Below are 18,386 nucleotides of genomic sequence, written 5' to 3'. Positions count from 1 at the left end.
TTCTTATCTAGCAACACACTACTGCATCGGTTAGGCCTATGTAGTGGCAAATCTAAACATATCACAAGGTTTTATGAGTCGAGCTAGGGCCAACTCTATTGATTCGGCCCAAATGAGTAGGCTTTTTGCTTTATGACAGAGGCAGAATCCTGTCTCCGAAACGTTGTTTCAATTAAAACGAAATTAAAACATGGAAAATTGATCGGAAGATATATATGAGTTAATGGTGAATTGGTAGATGTGTAGAAGGAAGCGGTCATAGCATATTTTAAAACGTTACAGCTCTTGCTTTGATAAAGTGAAGGAAATTCTCCTCCCCACAAAATAATACTTAGCCAAAAATTAGTCTTGCCGATCAGAAGTCAAATTACAGGCAACCTAATTTGAAGCAGGAGTAATCAGCAGTGACGTTCTGTGTGTCAAATTCAAATGGTTCTTCACAGCACCAGATTACAAAACCACGCATTACTACAAAATAGCTGTCCCTTTATTTTCATCCTTTATAATCCTACATAAGCGTATAAACTCTCTTTCTAGCTTGAATGCTGTTGGCTCCAAGCAATCAAACAAGCGACAAGCGAAAAAGGGCACAAAAGAGCAGAGTTAGCGGTCGCTAAATAACTCGGCTTGCTGAAGTGATGTTGTGTTTTCCATATATTTGCATCCTATTAGCACAAAGAATGAAGGGTGTAGAGATGAGGATGATGATGATAATAGTCCACTCGCTTGTGCTTCAAGCAAAATGCAGACGAAGGCAAACGCAGACTCTGTAGTGTTAATTATCTGCCGCAGACTATAGTACACGGAAGTACATGACGCAACAGTACCGCAAAATACAGTACATTGATGCGTGAAATGCAAATACCAATTTTGAAAGCAATGCGTTGCAGGCAATACGGTGTTTTTAAAGTACCCATTGGAAGAAGATGCTCTGGAATATGGAGGTATGCACTCCGGTATTTTAACCATAGACTGTGAATGCTATAATTGGCTACTGGTGATGATTACTGTGGTAAGGTCACGAGTGAAGTTCTCACCATGTTCTGGTTATTTGCAAGAAATGAAACGGTTTGTATCATGTTTTGTAGGGATTAATTAGATTTCCATACATTCTATCTTAAATATTTTGTAAATATTCTCCAAGCTTTTATGACAGTGGTTAATTTAGTAGGATTTGACGCTGTCACACTGCATAATGAGAAGCTTCATAACTTGTCCTCTTCGCTAGTTATAATTATAGTTATCAAGCCAAGGAGGATGAGATGAGCAGGGCATTTAGCACGAATAGGGGAGAAGCGGAATGCATATAGGATATTGGTGGGAAAGCCAGAAGAAAAGAGACCACTGGGAAGACCATGGCGTGGGTGGATGGACAATATTAAAATGTATCTTAGATAAATAGAATGGGATGGTGTGAACTGGATCGATCTGGCTCAGGATAGGGACCAATGGAGGGCTTTTTTGAACACGGTAATGAGCCTTCGTGTTCCAAGAAATACTGAGAAGTTCTTGAGTAGCTACTCAACTGGAGGCTTCTCAAGAAGGGCTCAGCTAAATGAGTGAATGAGTGAGCTGAGGTTCTCACAGCAATGGGCATAAAGAAAACTGCGTTGTTTTTATGATATAACGCTGTGTGGTCCGTTGAGCTACCAGCTTTCATGTTGGTATCTTACTCGGCTCATTCTTCGACCCTGAAGATGCAGACGATATGTTCCTCCGAAACGTTGGCTGACTTTCATCGGACTTCACGGAGTTACATCCCAGAAGGTAATACTCTTCGTGGTCAATTTAGTTTAGTCTGAACGTACGTTTAATTCAATGTCTTTATAGTCATTAATATATATATCAGTCATTCTCGATTTTACATATAACCTAATTATAAAGAATACAACAGCAATAATAATGAATCTTACATTTATTTTCACACATAGAGTTGACTAATTTCTGTTTAATTTTTCGTCACGTAAGCCTATTCAAGGTCACTGATACTGCTGTGGACAGATCAGTGTCACTGAACCTCAGACTGAATGTACTGGTTGATAGTGAAAATTGCTTTCTGATTTTCATCCTTAAGTATGAAAATTAGTATTGAAATTCATATTCGGAGTCTGTGAACAGTGAAGTGTATAATTTTAAATCTCCTGCACTATAAGTATACTCGCTTCGGCCGTGGTACAGATGCTATATTCCGAACAAACCAGGGAAGTTTAGTAGGCCTGTCACAGTAGCCGAGCGGTCTGAGGCATGAACTGTCTTCGCTCGCTCGGAAGCCGGGATCGTGGGTGTGAATCCCACACAAGGCATGGATGTTTGGTGTGTGTATGTGTTTATTCTGTGTTTGTATTGTCGTGTATTTATATAGAGGCCTTACGACGAGCTGATCACTCATCCAAGGAGTCCTACCGTCTGTAAAATAATCAAAATGAAAAAATAAACCTCTACACCGTAAAGTATAAGAGAAATGGATTAAGTAAGTAAGAATTATAAGTTATAATGCGTTATGTCTAAACATCTTTATAAAGAAAACCTTGGAATATATTAAGAGGCAAAAACGACATCCCTTAGCTATTTATGTTTAAGTCAACTCACAAATTAGTACTATAATGTGCAACGTTGTGTTATTTATTGAATAAAGCGTGTTGGTAAAATTAGCTGAGCTTCCAACAGCCACATTGTTCCTCATGTATAATTAGAGGTTGTCACGGCGGTGAGTGGGGCAGCTTTTATGATATGACGCCGTGTATATCTGTAAATAATTATAAAAATTCGAGGAGGAATATATTACTCTCAATTACTGGTAAAAGACACTTCTTCGAAACGTCGGTACTATCTACAAATATATAAGACGTCACATGCCAGCAGACAACAATCTGAATTGTTCAGATATTTTTTACATTTTTATGCATGGGCAGGATTTTTTTTTATTTCCGAGCGATTGTAAAATTACAGTTATTAAACGTCTCATAAGGCATGTACTGTCTTCACTCTCTTGGAAACCAGGATCGTGGGTTCGAATCCCACTCAGGGCATGGATGTTATTTTGTGTGTGTGCGTTTTTCTGTGTTTGTGTACAGGTAGAGGCCTTGCGACGAACTGGTCACTCGCCCAAGGAGTCCTACCGAATGTGTAAGATCTAGAAAAACCGAAGTGAACGGAGAAGTCCATGGAGGTAGGCCTAGGCCCACTGGGGCTGTAGTGCCAAGGGAAAAGAGTCTCATAAATCATATACGACTTACATATTACGAATCATATTGTTCACATTTAATTTACCATTTAAAATTACAGCATTCTATATATGTACATGTCTCTAAATAATATCTGAACTGAAGTCAACATTTCATGTAAGGCAATGAGATTAATTCTTTTCTTGAGTCGGAATATTTAAAATGTAGATTGTCTATAATTTGCACACGTCAACAGAGCATTCCTTTAAACACACGAGACGGAACATGTATTGTATTGAAGCAACAAAAATTTAGCTGTGTGTTAATAACGACAGCCGTGTGTGCCAGCAGTTAATACAAGGGATATTTCCAAATAACAGTGTATTACTGTATCGATTTATATGTCACTTTTCGAGCTTGTGTACCTAATTATACGTCTGCCCGACTGTGATTTATGACGCTGTATCACATCATGTAGTAGGACCCATAGCAAATAATCAGATGTGAATTTGAAATACGGGTAGAAATTTCGATATTTCTTACGGGAATTTCTCTCCGTCAATTTCCGGAGATGATTCTATGATGGAAATTCATAAAGCATCTGAATACAGTTCATGTCTTTCTTTCGGTAATTGATCTCACCTACTCAGGGGCATGAATCCGTAAGTGTGGAACCTTCCTATGGTTGTATGTGCTAATCTGAATATCATTCAGTTGTTTTTCACCACTGTTGAATTGAACATCAGCTTTTCACTTTCACCGAAGAAGGAAGCGTGTGGTGATCATGTTTCTATGGTCTGAAGGCGTTAAGAGGTACAGAACTTCGTCTACGACCACGGAAAGGTTATAGTAACAGTGTCTTGCCGCAGCGAAGCGCGTGCAAATGGAGTGATATGTTCAAAATGACGGTGCATATGTCACTGATCTGAGCGCCCGTTCACACTGAAGGGCAAGCATTATCTATCTATCTATATACTTATGGGTCTACTGCCCTTTGTTGGGCCTCGGTCGCTTTTTCAGTTCTTCATCATTTACACAGTCGGTAGGGCTCTTTTTGGACGGGGAATCAGCCCGTCGCAAGGCCACTATCTACACACAGATCAACACAAACACAGAATAAACGCACACAGACATCCATGCCTCTAGTGGGATTCGAATCCACGATCCCAGTGTTCGAGCGGGCGAAGACGGTTCATGTTTTAAGTAGGCCGCACACCGGCATGAGTCAAAACACGATGTCTGCGACGTGACGCAAAGAAAGGAGAACAGTTGAAACGAATGAGGTTATGAAAACCGTCGCACACCGGTCTGAGTCATGATGCTGACGAATCACGAATGAAGAAAGCTTACGTCTTTTGTCTCATGTCTTGATGCTTGTCTTGACGCAGTTGGTGTGCGGTCTCCCTTAGAATTCGCGACCACTGTGATCGGCGAGCAAGCGTAATTCTGAATCAATTTGTGTGACTTAGGAATTCAAACAAATATATGTGTAAGTGCAAGTAGAAATGTAATGAATTTTAAGTGTCATGTAGTGAAATGTTTTTGAACTCCATGACACACAGCAGCAGTATCGCCGTTAGCGACCGTGACGATATGCCCATGCCATTTCATAACCTACCATACAGTGATGTAGAAATATCTCTGAAAGGGAATGGATTCAATTATAGACCCCAATACTGAAAGCGCGTGTCCTGCAATTTTGCGGAATTTATGACTCGTAACGAAATGTTTGACATATGAAAATGTACCACACAGAACAAAAACATGAAAATGAAGTAGATTAAGTGATTCTTGGTTTGTTGAACGATGCTTTCTCAGTCACCTACTTCGAATTGTGGGATAATTAGTCAATTATGAATTGAAAAGGAAGCCGAAAAGTTTTGCCGTGGTTTACTTCAATGTATTATCCCGATATTTTCCGGAATGGGACAAGAAAATCAGCGAGGGACTTCAATCACGTCAGCAACCCTTCGACCTGAAACTTCCCGAATCCTAACCGCTTTGTTGAGTTAAATAATATGAAGCAAAATTTATTATAAATTCTATATTTCAATTCAGTGTTGAACACAGAACGAAATATATGCACATATACTTTTGCGTATGAAAGACGTGAAGAAGAAAAGGTTAGGTGAGGTTGTTTAACTGAGTTGCATAACAGCGTAGATTATAATTAGATGACAACACTGTGGCATGTAGACCCGTTGCTATGCAACGACCGCTAAAGAGCAGTTATATGTACAACAGCTGTTACTAAGTAAAGGCTTCGCAAACAAGCGTGTTTTCACGGCAACAATTAGATACAGCAACAAAGAAACTGTGTTTTCTGTGTGGTTCGTGCCGAGATATCATAAGCAGGACAATTAGTGGAGTGATGTCACTGGAGTAAGTGGAGTTAAGATGTTTGGTGAGTTAGAAGTCTCCATCGGTTCAATCGTGAACTGTTGCTGTTAGAAGCTGGTAGCTGAGGCCGAGTATAGTTCGGGAACCCCGAATAAGGGGAACGTCCGCCGTTGGAAGCCGCCACCAAGCAATGGTTAGTGTAGCCTGTAACAGACTGAGAACACTACTCTTTGTATGGTAGTGAGTCGTAAAGTGTGGTAAGGAGTTGTTCAAGTGTGCAGTAAACCCGATTAACAATAAAAACCCAGTCTATATTCACTTAAATGACGTGACAGTATATTATAAATGATCAGTTGCTAAGGCTGAAAAAGAGTGCATGTTTAAGTCACTTACAATGACACTGAATCAGTAGCTGACAAACCTAAGTAGCTGTAATTTGAAGGAGTTGCAAAGTGATCCGTTTCAAAGATGTATAGTTGTACTGAGACTTGTAGATTGGTATAAAGACTTTGATTCTAATAGCATATGCTGGTCGTGCTAATTTAAATGTTGCATTTGAGGCTCCCACAGCGGTAGTTATAAAAATTCCAGTCCTCTGCTCTATAAGGCCCTTTCGTTTAGCGAAAGTCAGCCAACGTTTCGGAGTATCATATAGGCTCCATATTCAGGGCCGAAGAGTAAGCTAAACAGGAAACCAGCATGAAGCAGAGAGAAGGTAGAGCTTAGCGCCATCTCTGACCCTGAAGATGAAGATGGTGGCTACATTTTCCTCCAAAAGTTTCGCTGACGTTATCGGACCACACGGCGTCATGTCCAGACAGATAAAATTATTTATTTAGTTGTCAGAGTCTGTAGCGATTTTCCTGGTGCCTTCGAAAGAAATAATTTCTTTATGCACTCCTGCCAATGATTGTATTTCAGCATGACTGAAATAGGTGCTGCCCTCATTACACAGGAGTTCGAGTTAGGTTCCTGCTATATAAGAACTTGTTTTTTTTTTCTTGTAACAAAAGTGAAGTGATGTGAGTGTAAGAACAGTATTTCTGAAGAAGATGATGAAAGGTTTCGGCTTGTCCTATACCCTGAGGTTCCATTTCAGAGCAAGATATCCCAAGATATCATACGGAGCACCTCCAGGTCACTCGTCTCTGGATGCCGATACTGCAACCTCTCAGCTCATTTTATTGAAACTCACGTTCTGTCGCTTTTCCATCTCCCTCCTGAGCTTTGGGGTTAAGTCTCAGGAACGTCTGATTTCCCTACAGTTCTGAGCATATAGATCCCACTCATTTTCGTATTAAGAGTGTCTGCTGTAAGGATTTTATATATTTATTTCTGATGGAATTTCAATAATTTAGGAACAGTGACAACAAGCAATGGAGCACAGCAGCAGGAAGTACAACACAAAGTCCATAAAGCCGCCAGAATATCTTGATGCCTAAATGAAAAATATGGCAGTATAAATATCTGAGTTTGGAAATGAAGTTAGAATTTACAAACCAGCTGTGAGTCTAGGACTTGCAAATTCTGTCGAGACACAAGCGAATACTTCTAAAACCGAACTATTATTACAAACCGCAGAGATGAACACTTTAAGAAAGATAATGGAAAACAAGATTAGACCAACAGGGATATTAGACAGCAATGCTGAAGCCCTCCAATAGGAGAATGGATTTCAGGACGGCAGGAGGAATATCAGGAATGAAGGAAGACAGAATTGTTAGAGTTGTGAGTCGTAATATACCAAAAGGAAGAAGTCCAGGAGGACCTTGGAAGTACTGGTTCGACTTCTTTTCTTCTAGAAACAGGCTATCGGCCTAAGTGGAAATAATAATAATAATAATAATTTCTGAAACGAAATATGTTATTATATTGTGATATATTTAGGTACTCGGTAGGTCAATTTGTATGAGCAGGCTTAAAGTTCTTAACAATATCCGAAAAGATAAAATTAAAATGTATCTCAACGCACGGAACGACAAAATAAAACTTGACCTCAGAGTGTTTGCAAGTGAATAAGGAGCCTTAAGAATCAGTGGTTTTGACATAATACTTCAAACAAATAACAAACAGTCTGCCTGAAAATCGATTATACACTCGTGCGGTTAAGTTCATATGCTGAAACGAAACAAGAAAGTTCATCGCGCTATAAAAATCTCTATGTGTTATTTTCAGAATACGAGTATGTCCCAAATCTGTAGAGACTAATTCTCGTCCCTTTATAAATACACCACGCGACACTCTCTATCCGCAAATATGGCACTAACTTTGCCGACAAGCGGCGGTCGCTCGATCGGTACAGTTCGCTTGCGGACTATAGGCCACGGAGTTTTTGTTACACTTACATGTAGTCTCCTCCCTCTTGTTGAGTTTTTAGAAAAGTTATTCAGTATTCTCTGATCGTTTCATAGTTAAGTACGACATCAATTATTAACCGAGTTATATTTATGACTTTTGGTTTGTGTGAGAAGTATGTTTACTTAGATTAGCCTGTTGATAATTGGCACGCAGTTTCTAACTTTACGCTTCAGAAGAAAATCATTCAACCGACAAGGAGAAAGGGTTTTCCGCAGTTGCGTTGGTATGGTTTCGTCTTCCGTGTATATGACACAGAAGCAGGAAGACGCCGACCTTCATCAGACTTGAAGATGAATGCAAATCGGCAGTCCCGAATTGTTCAAATACCGTACATTTATTAGACCTCGGAGTCAACGATACAAGTTACACTTTGTGAACAAATATTTCTGCTTCCCTTGTGTTAGTTGTTACTACTCAGCGAAGTGTTCTGCTGGCATTAAAATGCCATGTATTTTATTTTATGAAACTAGATCATTTCATGCACGAAATGTTGCCAGTCTTTTTCATGAATAGATTATATCAGAATTGGAATTTCACAGTGACAGAGAAATATGTTGAACCTGCAACCAGTAATTAATATTGTCACATGTATGGGTGACTTATAAAACGGCGTTTGGATTGATAATTGGGTTTATTGCTCACTCCTTTAAAATCTCTCTTAATCACAATCAATTATAGAGCTATCGCTAATCTGCCCACTTAACAAATCACTAGGACAGTTTTCAGTCTTCGCTAATCGTATCCTGGCAACGGATTGGTGACAATGAAGAAAGCAGTCTTCTGGGATTTGGCACCGTGTATATGTGGTGTTAACCGACGTTTCGGAGGAACGTATCGCCCCCATCTTCAGGGTAGAAGGAAAAGTATAAGAATTCTGCAAGCGACAACACCGTGAGAAACGGTTAACACCACATATACACGGTGCCAAATCCAAGAAGACTGCTTTCTTCATAGTCACCGCCGTGAAAGCCTCAAATCTTACACGGATTGGTGACAGTTTGACTGTAACTACAGCATACAGGAGTTCTTTTCACATGCTAATTCTTCTTCTCACAGGCTGACTTTCAACTGACAACTAAACTACCACTGATCTACAACTGAACTGTCAATTATTGTTGGCTTCTCGTTATATAGACTCGGGTCGAACCACAGCACAGAAAACATATCCGTTGCCCAACAATGGATATATACGAACCACATAGAAAACACATCATCTTACCCCGGTTCTATTGTTGTGTACGCGTATTTCGGGATTCGCCTAGAAATATGTCTGCTCCATTGTTGATTGCGTATTTGTTGCGGACTTGTTTACCGAGGCGTTCCTTAACAAAGGGTCTACATGTCACAGTATATTTGAAGAGGTCAACTTAGATTTCCTTTGTAGGATTCCGAAATAACAAACTGTGTCTCTGTGCTAGTAAAAGGCTTAGGTACTACTGGGAGTTTTTTCTTCTTAAGCTAGAGAATTATGACCTGTTTAGGTTGTTTCTCGGTTATAATTTAATGTCCTTTAGCGCTGTATATTACGAAGTGTACTGCGGAATGACATTTCATCATAACGTGTCGGGAACCGGTGCTGACTGCTGCAACAACTGAAAAGTTAGTACTGCTACCAGGTTTGATGTTTACCTTACCAAATTTCTGCTGCTAATATTGTACTGGGGACAGGACGTATACAGATCATAGCTAAAATATTACATGTTGAATACTGGAGAGCTGAATTTTGTTTGTGGACAGATTTCAGGTTTCGCAGAAGCGTGGTAGGAAATGACACCTATGAACTGCATGTATCGCCGTACCGTATGAGAGAGATACCATCTAAATTGTTCATATATATATCCAATTTACGGTTTGACAGCTTTTTTTTTTGTGAAATTTCACCATAGAAATAAAACAGTAATTACCACTCAGTTCCACCGCCTAAGAGACTCAACACCCAAGGGTCGTGGAAATTGGCCACACCATAGTAGCCCGAAGTTTCGTGAAACATAGCGCAGTATAGGAGTATTATGTGGAATTTTAGTTAGAATAGCTACATTAAAGTAGGTGTCTCAGAATTCTACCCTTTGTATTCGTTCTGAATTATTCGTCATTAACTTTTTACAGCCCAGTTAGTTCTGTTTGTACCGTGTGCTTTGACATTATAAAACTTTGCGTTCTGCCCATGTAATGTTCGCCTGTGTATCGCATGGTTCTCAAAATAAACAGCAGTTTTTTCTCTAAATATTATTAACTGTGCACCTTTGTAATGTAGCGTTTCCTGTGAAGTAGAAACTGAATTTTATATAGCGTCTGGAAGAAATTAATTGAGTTTAACTTCAAAATTAGATTGTTACAAGAAATCTGACGATGGTTTATTTCTATCGGTTGAAGTCCAGTTTGTTGGCGCCTTCTGAATGATGATTTTTCAACCAATAAAATGACTGGTAACAAAAGACCAGGATTCAATCCGCTGTTGAGACTTCTGGAATCATTCCTTTCATAATATACGGACCGCTATTACAACCTACTTATAGTCTTATTCGGTGGCTAACGAATCGCTCTCTCAGGCGGTAAAAATGACTATATCCTTGAAGCTGATTACTCACTTCTGTCTATCGTCATCAAGTAAGCGTGTTGCTTTATACTATTCTCCTTGCACAACTTCAGGCAGTGAATGTGAATGCATATCCCCAATAAAAGATTTAAGAGAATCATATTCTGTTGTTCTGGAAATATGGGCAGGCTTTTTATGCATTCATATTATGGAAGAAAGTTACAGAAGCAAAAACATTTCGTAGCCTCATCAGGATTGGCACTTTCTTAATTTAAATATTCGCATATATTTCGTTGGGAATAATTTCTTTTATTTTTTTTTTGTTATAATTCAAATAATAAGAAAGTATGAAATATTTTGAAACTTGTACATGCCTTTGTCAGACATGATATGTTGATTGAATTTGAGGTAATTCTATTAAGAGCGTATGGAACCAAAACTGACTATACACTTTCTTCAACTTCTCATATCACCGTTTGAATATAGCTTACGCCTTCTCATCTGAGAACCGGTAGTGCATTAAACAATATAACCGGAATGGAATGTCATTGGGCACGGCAATGAAATAGTTTTCCATCAGCCTACATTATGTACGTAAAACAAGGAGAGTGTGGTTTACAGGTACATGTTTAGTGAGAGCATCTAGTAACGCCTAAGGCCGCGCCATAGCTCAATCGGTTAGTCGCTGGCTTCCCACCTCGGCAGCCCGGGTTCGATCCCGTGTCTGGTCAAGTGGTATTTGTGGTGAACAAAGTGGCGCTGGGGCGGGTTTTCTCCGAGTACTTCGGTTTCCCCTGCAAATCTTCATTCCACCAAATTCTCCATCATCATAATCACCCGGGGCAGGCTACCATAGGTCAATCATGGCTGCCGTGCCGAGTGGACCCAGGTGGACTCCACCCCCCCACTAAGCGAATTAAAAAAATAAATTAGTAACGCCTGGTAGATGGTTAAATTGACCCAAACGCGTCTATATCGGGAACACTAGACGCATTTTGGTTGTACTGCACAGTGAACAGTATTACGTAGGATTTCTGAAGGGTGGCAGCCCTTCGTATCGACTTTCTGTAGAATTCTGCTTGGTATTCGTAAGCCACGTTCGAGTACTGTACGAGTATAGCGCATGTAAGCGCCGGGCGATAAGAAGAAATGAATCTGACACCACGGAGAAACACACGAAATGAATGTGAAGTGTGGCATTACCCCTCCTCCACGCCTAATCCTTAATTCGGCTTGTTTGTCTCTGCCCTATATACTCTCTTCCTTCTTCCCTTTTTTCATTCCTTATTGCTTATTTTCCGCCTTTCTGGCTTCGGCTTCTACCGAGTTTTACAAGTAAATGTGGAATGGGTTTGATTCTCGCTGTAGGTAGGAATGTAAATTAAGCTGAATACACCGGGATACATTGCTTTTAAATTGAACGATCGAATTGAGACAGCTATATCAGACACTGCTACTGCTCATCTCCATGGTAACGTGTTTCAGGAAATATAATTATTCAGCTCCACAGAATACAGATGGAAGCTTATGAAATATTCCAGAGGAATTCTTCCAGACAGGCTTCCGGAACACAAAATTGTCATTGCAGTTTACCTCTCTATTAATATGCTGAAGTAAAGGATTGATGGATAGAATAATGATTCAGATACTAAAAGATACTAACTGTAATTATAATAGGAATTTTAATAATACAGTTGTAAATATGTACAGGACCTGTGAACATTCTGTACTGTTATATTTTGCCACCTACGAAAGTAAAACTTAACCCAATAATTTTGTCAGCAGACTACTGATATGATGTTTATTTCTAGATAATCAGAAAGTGTTATATATAGTATATGTAAGTGACTGTACTTGAAGTTACGGAGGGCGGAATTTCTCGCAATTTAGATTTCAAAATTTTGAGAGTTAGCTGTTGTATCAGACCATCTGCAGGAGTCTCAAAACCGCTGGTGGGTACATGAAAATGAAGATAACGGTAGAGAAGTGTAATAATATTGTCTCGTGTAGAGTGGTACACGTGACGAAAATGACGGGTTCTAATTCGGATGATTGGATTTATTGGCATTTCGTTTAGAAGATCTATTAATCAAACTTAATTATAATGCTACCGCCATTCCACACTCTTTCAGGGACCCCTGCACACTCACTAGGATTCTCCGTCTTCACTAATCTTCTCCTTGCAACGGATCTCAAGGTAAAACCTAGAACTTCAAATTATTATGAAGTTTTCTTGCCATTTCTTGTTCACTCACCCTGGAACCTCGGAACTCAACTAAAACTCATCTCAGCTGAGTCTGAGTCTGAGTCTCAGACTCAGTCCGACGGTCAGTCGGCCAGTCTGTCTTGGCATAAAGCACCCATTTGGGGCTTGCGACCAGATCTTTATTATTGTTTGATAGTTACGGTCTTCTTTTTGTGGGCGCCCTCTCTGACGAGAAGACGGGTCTGTCTTTTGTACATGCTGCTGGTCCTTGCAAGCGCAGCCTTTCTCGGGTCCGAGACCCTTGGTACTCGAGACCATATATTACTGTCTCAAATTTGAGACTTCCCTTTTCGTCGCCTCCTACGACTCGCAGGGTCACGGTGGAGGTATTCGGCCCCGCCTCCACACGGGCTGCAAGCGGACTCGCATTATATAGCCGTGGTACGGACAACGCAGAAAATACAGTTCTACCGGTGCTTGGCGCAGAGCACACAGAAAACAGAAGTCACGTGATTGCTACCGAGGTAGTTCATTGGCGTCCTGACTGCTACCTAGCAACGAGCTAAAATATTCTTCCACTGAGACACAATTTCCATTGTTGCGGGTGTTTGCGGAGCCGTTACCTGGCAATGCGTTGATCAAATCCGTTACAATAATAATAATAATAATAACAATAATAATAATACAGTATTTCATCCCACAGTATAGGCCTATGCGTCCTATTTGCAATTGCATTTCCATAACCTTGCTGGCATAAAAAGATTCCTTTATATCTGAGCTAAAGCGCGTACATCTATTTCTGTTATGAAGGTAATTCATAATTTACTCTGTGGGGGGGGGCATCTTAATTGGTGGCACTCCTGGTACTTGCGGTTGTCTCTGAAGCCGTCTGTCCGCCTAGAACTGGGAGTGAGTTGCGCAGTCAGCCCCACCTGGTACCCAACGCATTAATTACTTTTCGATTAAGATGCCGTGTTGCTGACCCTAGCTATATACAACAGACATTACCAAGAACCGAGTGATAGGTCTGTGTTTTCTTATCTAAGTGCAATCTGTTATGGTCAAAACAGATTTATGGCCGTTGCCTAATTATCGTTATTATCGTTAATAGGTAGAGCTTTCCCTGCAAGAGGCCCATAGGATTGTGAGACGTTTAGGGTCCCACATTATCTAGACAATCGGCTCGTAGATGGTGGTAAGGTTGTGAGCCATATCCACCGGCCGCCCTTTACCCCCAGGAAGATTCCTGGTATTCATTTCTGTTAGAGGCTGAGTCGACCCCAGGGCCATAGTGCAGCTGGAAGGATTAGGTCAATTGAAAAAAAAATCCGTCTCATCGGGACTCGAACCCGCGACTTTCCGGTTTGTAACATAGCGTCTCAACCAGCTACGCTACCGCGTGCCCCTTATGGTTAATAGTTTAAATATAAGTAACGAATGAAGTAACATATTTTGATGTAATCGTTGGTGGTATAAGAAGATGTGAAAAGGAGAGGAAATGTGTAGCAGAGAGGGAGAATTAACATTGAATATCATTAGGGCGTGTTCTGTAAGGGCGTCAAATATAGAGATCAGACTGTCACATCAGTTGTAACCTTTGCTGGTAGAGTCAAGTCAGGGTTGAAGTTTTGGGGGTTGGAGGACGGATGAGAGGAAGCAGGGAAAGTGCATGATTTATTTTGTAACAAGGCGATGGGAGTGCCAATGACGTCAGCAAATGGGGTTTGGGAGGAAGAATTGTAGGGTGTTACAAACAAGAAGCAGAAAACATTAGAGAGTATAGAAATATTGGTTAGGATTCTGGGAAACAGCTGGGTGATATATTGAGATAAAAAAGGAAGGAGCAGCCAGCTTCACGCTGCAGCCGCTCGACCCGGGGAGTAAGAGCACCATGTACCCATTGGATAGAAAGCTGGATGGACTGCAGACCCAGTTTGGGAGCTGTGAAGAGGAAATCTGTTCCTCGACTGTCCCGCCCAAATTCTCGTGATTGCACCGAGCTATCCCGACTCATACGCTCCGCCGTAGAGAATTTTGTTAATGTGTTAATTCTTATTCTACTGGATATTTCCCGTAATATCGGTTAAACAGCTATATTGGCCACATATTGCACAAAACCTGTTATATACCATAAGAGCACAAAGCTCAACTGTGTTCTCCTTTCCAAAGAAACGGTGAACTTCTTACCTAGCCACTAAGTGCTATTCTAGGCCGTGCCATAGCTCAAGCGGTTGGTCGCTGGTTTCCGACCGCAGCGGTCCGGATTCGATCCCGGGGGTCTGATCAAGTAGGATCTGTGGTGGACAAAGTGGCGCTGGGGCGGGTTTTCTCCGAGTACTTCGGTTTCCCCTGCTAATATTCATTCCACCAAATTCTCCATCATCATAATCACCCGGGGCAGGCTACAATAGGCCAATCAGTGGCCGCCGTGCCGAGTGGACCCATTTGGACTCCACCCCCGACTATGCGAATTAGAAAAAGGTGCTATTCTAAGGCCTTGCCGTAGTTCGGGCGTTTAGTCGCTGACTTCCAAAAGCAGCGGCCAGAGTTCGAGCCCGAATCAGGACTTGTGGGATTTTTTGTGGACAAAGTGGCACTGGGGAAGGTTTTCTCCTAGTACTTCGGTTTCCACTGCCAACCATTATTCCACCAACTGCTCCACAATTACAATCATATATCATCCGGGGCTAGTACAATAGGCCAATAGTGGCCGCAGGACCAAGTGGGCTCAGTCTCACCCCACGAATAATAACATAAAGAACTGCTATTCCACGAGAAATTGTAAGGAACGGACATAAAGCTTGGGGGTGGGGGAGAAACGTCATGCAACAATAGATTCCAGTTAGAAGGGCAACATTTTGAAGGCGTCTCTCCTCTAAGTGCTCCCTACTGTCGTCGTGTCTGTTTAGAAACTTGTCACTTTGTGAGCCCCACCCAGTAGATTCAGACGTGAGACGAACACTCACCTACCACCTCCAAGTAGCCCACTTGACTCTTCATGGGATCCGTGTTGATCTGGCACATGTACCAGCCTCGGTCAGACTCCTTCATGTCTCTGATATGCAGATACCACGTTCTGTGATCACTGTGTGTCACACCAATGCGATGATTTTTGGTGATCACGTGACTCGCGATGGTCAGAATGGTTTGTGTATCGACTCGGAGCCATGCCACCTGCAATAAACAAATCGTTATAAGAGACGTCTTGAGCCATTAAACTTCTTATTGCATGAATAAAAAGTAAGGTCTATCAAACGTAAGAACTTTAAGAGAATATAAAAGTGTGCCTCTATGTATGTTTCGGCCACTACTTGCCACCACCATAAGTCGCAGCCAACGCTATCAGGAAGTAAGGTATGCAAACGTATGTAAGGTAAGCAGTCTACACAACAATGTTCAGTATTTAAAAAAAACAAAGAAGACACTACTGCATCAACAATTATTTGTATTGTGTTTTTACAGACGCAACATATTTCGACCCTTACACCGGGTCATCATCAGGCGTACAATGCTCCAGTTTGAAATGTTGAATAGCATTAATTATATCTAATTCTTCAAATAAGGATCCTTATTATCTCTTGAATTTATTTAACCGCATAAATTCATATATTAAGACTTGGTCAAAATTTTAAAACTGAAAATCCTTAGATAATAAAATTTAAACTTAAAGATATAAAGATTAAAATTAGAAACTAAAGATTAAAACATGGGAGTTAAAATTGTGATTTTGTAGTAAAACTCTGCAACCGCTACGCGTTGACCTGGTTTTATGCCGGTAGAAGCGACTGTAGCGTGGGGCGCCCGCGTAACGGAATCCGTCATGCAGTCATGACCTTAGTAATGTCTTACGGAGCTTATGCTCATTATTCAGTATGTAATATATATTATTTTGTTCTAATGAATGGCATATGTACCGGCTGCTCCCAGCGCTGATGCTGTGGCTATGTTGTAGCGGTTCGGTTTAGACTACTAGTTGACTAAATATTGTTGTGTAGACTGCATAACTTATGTACTTTTGTATATATGTTATTTATGACACACTATTAAGACTATAAAGAAACACTTTATATATGTTTTGGAACGTAATTTATCACAAGGGGACTTCTACAGCATTTGAATTGGAGGTTACGTAGAAAAGTAAAGTTGTCCCTGTGCTTAACTAATTCAGCACTATGCTATGGAAGTATTTGAGGGCGTGGATATAATATGGATGCATGTATTCTTGACCTCGAAAGTAGTTGAAGGGGAGTAGTGAGCTTCATGGAGAGGCCGCTTTAACCTAAAGGAAAGGGACCCCGTCACCCTTTGGATAGGATGGGTGGGCCCGATAGCCTGTCTGGACGACGTGGATAAGAGAAAAACTTTCCCTTACTGGGACTCGAACTCCGATCTCTCGGCCGTGCAGCCCGTAGCCAGTCACTATACCGACTGCGCTGTCCATAAGTGGAGATAAATATTAATGTAATTAAAATAAATTGTGTCTGTTAAAAAGCAAACTAATTTCAACTGAATACTTAAAGGATATCAGTTATTTTATTATCGTAAGAAAACTTACGAAAACCTGCTGAGATCTCCGGTTGCACCGTCTCGGAACCGTGATCACAAAGCACGACTGAGGGCTAACAAAATATGCCTCTCGCATATCGGGAGTCAAAAAGCCGAAGAGTGGGTCTATGTGAAGAGATTTCTCAATTTTTTGACGAAATATCGTTGACAGACGCAAATGGAAGTAATGAAAGTACAGCAAGAAACATTGAATCAATATAAACTAAAGAACAAGTATATTTTTGGACATTTTTCTATGTTTTAAAAACAAAAGAATGAATTTTTTTAGTCCACTTGGTATACGTAGACCACTGTTTGGTCTATTGTACCAACCCCGAATGATAGATGATGTTGAGTGTGGAGCAATCGGTGAAATGAGAATTGGCATGGGAAACTGAAGTACTCGGAGAAAACCTGTCCCAGTGCCACTTTGTGCACCAAAATTCTCACACGATCTGACCTGGGCTCGAACACGGACCGCCGCGGTGGGAAACAGATGATTAACCACCTGAACTGTGCCATGGCTGGAGAATGGATTTAAATATTAAGGAAGAATGTATGAATGCAAGGAGGTATATGTAATTTTATGAGCCAACAAAACTTTTATTTTATATGCCCACATTTGTATTTTGTTCCTACATTTCTTTCCATATATAATTAAGCTACGGATTAAGCTCTTCGCCTGAAATGCAGTGGAGCCAGTATATCTCTGTAAAGTTGCTGGCTACGAGGTTGGCAGTAAGTGTTTCATTCGTTGGGGGCGGAGGGATATTTCTGTGTGTTAGTACATCGATACCGGCTATGGGGAGCTCCTAACGTCTTATCCAACTTGAAACGAATGCTATTCCTCTTGGGAAAAAGTAGCGTAAGCGTGAACCTTGCCACTGACCCCATCTAATTCCATTTGTCAAGACTGCCCGCAGCTACCCTTCTGCGTGTGCAGGTACCGAGTGGAACCTTGCACACCACAGTTCTTCCTGACTGGAATGAAACAGGAACGTAATTTGTGAGAGGCCCAACACTACCCGTAAGTCCAAATGAGCCGTCCTTATCAACCAAACAAACGTCTATTATCTTGTCAAACATGGCACTGAAGAGTATAGTTGTACATATTAAGAGACTTTTTTAAAGCCGAAAAGAGACACTTCCTATTCTCTACTCTTTCAAAGACACTAAAAGTGTGCATTCAGACACCATCGAGACAACACCAACTCTTAACCGTCCATTACACCCGGGA

At 40.8% G+C, this 18,386-nt stretch overlaps 1 protein-coding gene across 4 annotated transcripts in view; it reads right to left on the bottom strand.

Annotated features, from left to right (window-relative positions):
- LOC111865147 (opioid-binding protein/cell adhesion molecule homolog) overlaps window positions 1–18,386 on the bottom strand; it is a 309,054-nt gene that overhangs the window by 44,177 nt on the left and 246,491 nt on the right. For all 4 annotated transcript variants that reach the window (XM_023852917.2, XM_023852915.2, XM_023852918.2 and 1 more), the window contains exon 3: window positions 15,571–15,778. In XM_023852917.2, coding sequence (XP_023708685.2) covers window positions 15,571–15,778 — 208 coding nt within the window. The remainder of the gene's footprint in view (window positions 1–15,570; window positions 15,779–18,386) is intronic.

The sequence above is a fragment of the Cryptotermes secundus genome, unplaced genomic scaffold (genome assembly GCF_002891405.2).
Source record: "Cryptotermes secundus unplaced genomic scaffold, Csec_1.0 scaffold92, whole genome shotgun sequence".
Lineage (NCBI taxonomy): Eukaryota > Metazoa > Arthropoda > Insecta > Blattodea > Kalotermitidae > Cryptotermes > Cryptotermes secundus.
Note: the sequence above shows the minus strand (reverse complement) of the source record. Positions and strands in the feature narration are given on the sequence as shown.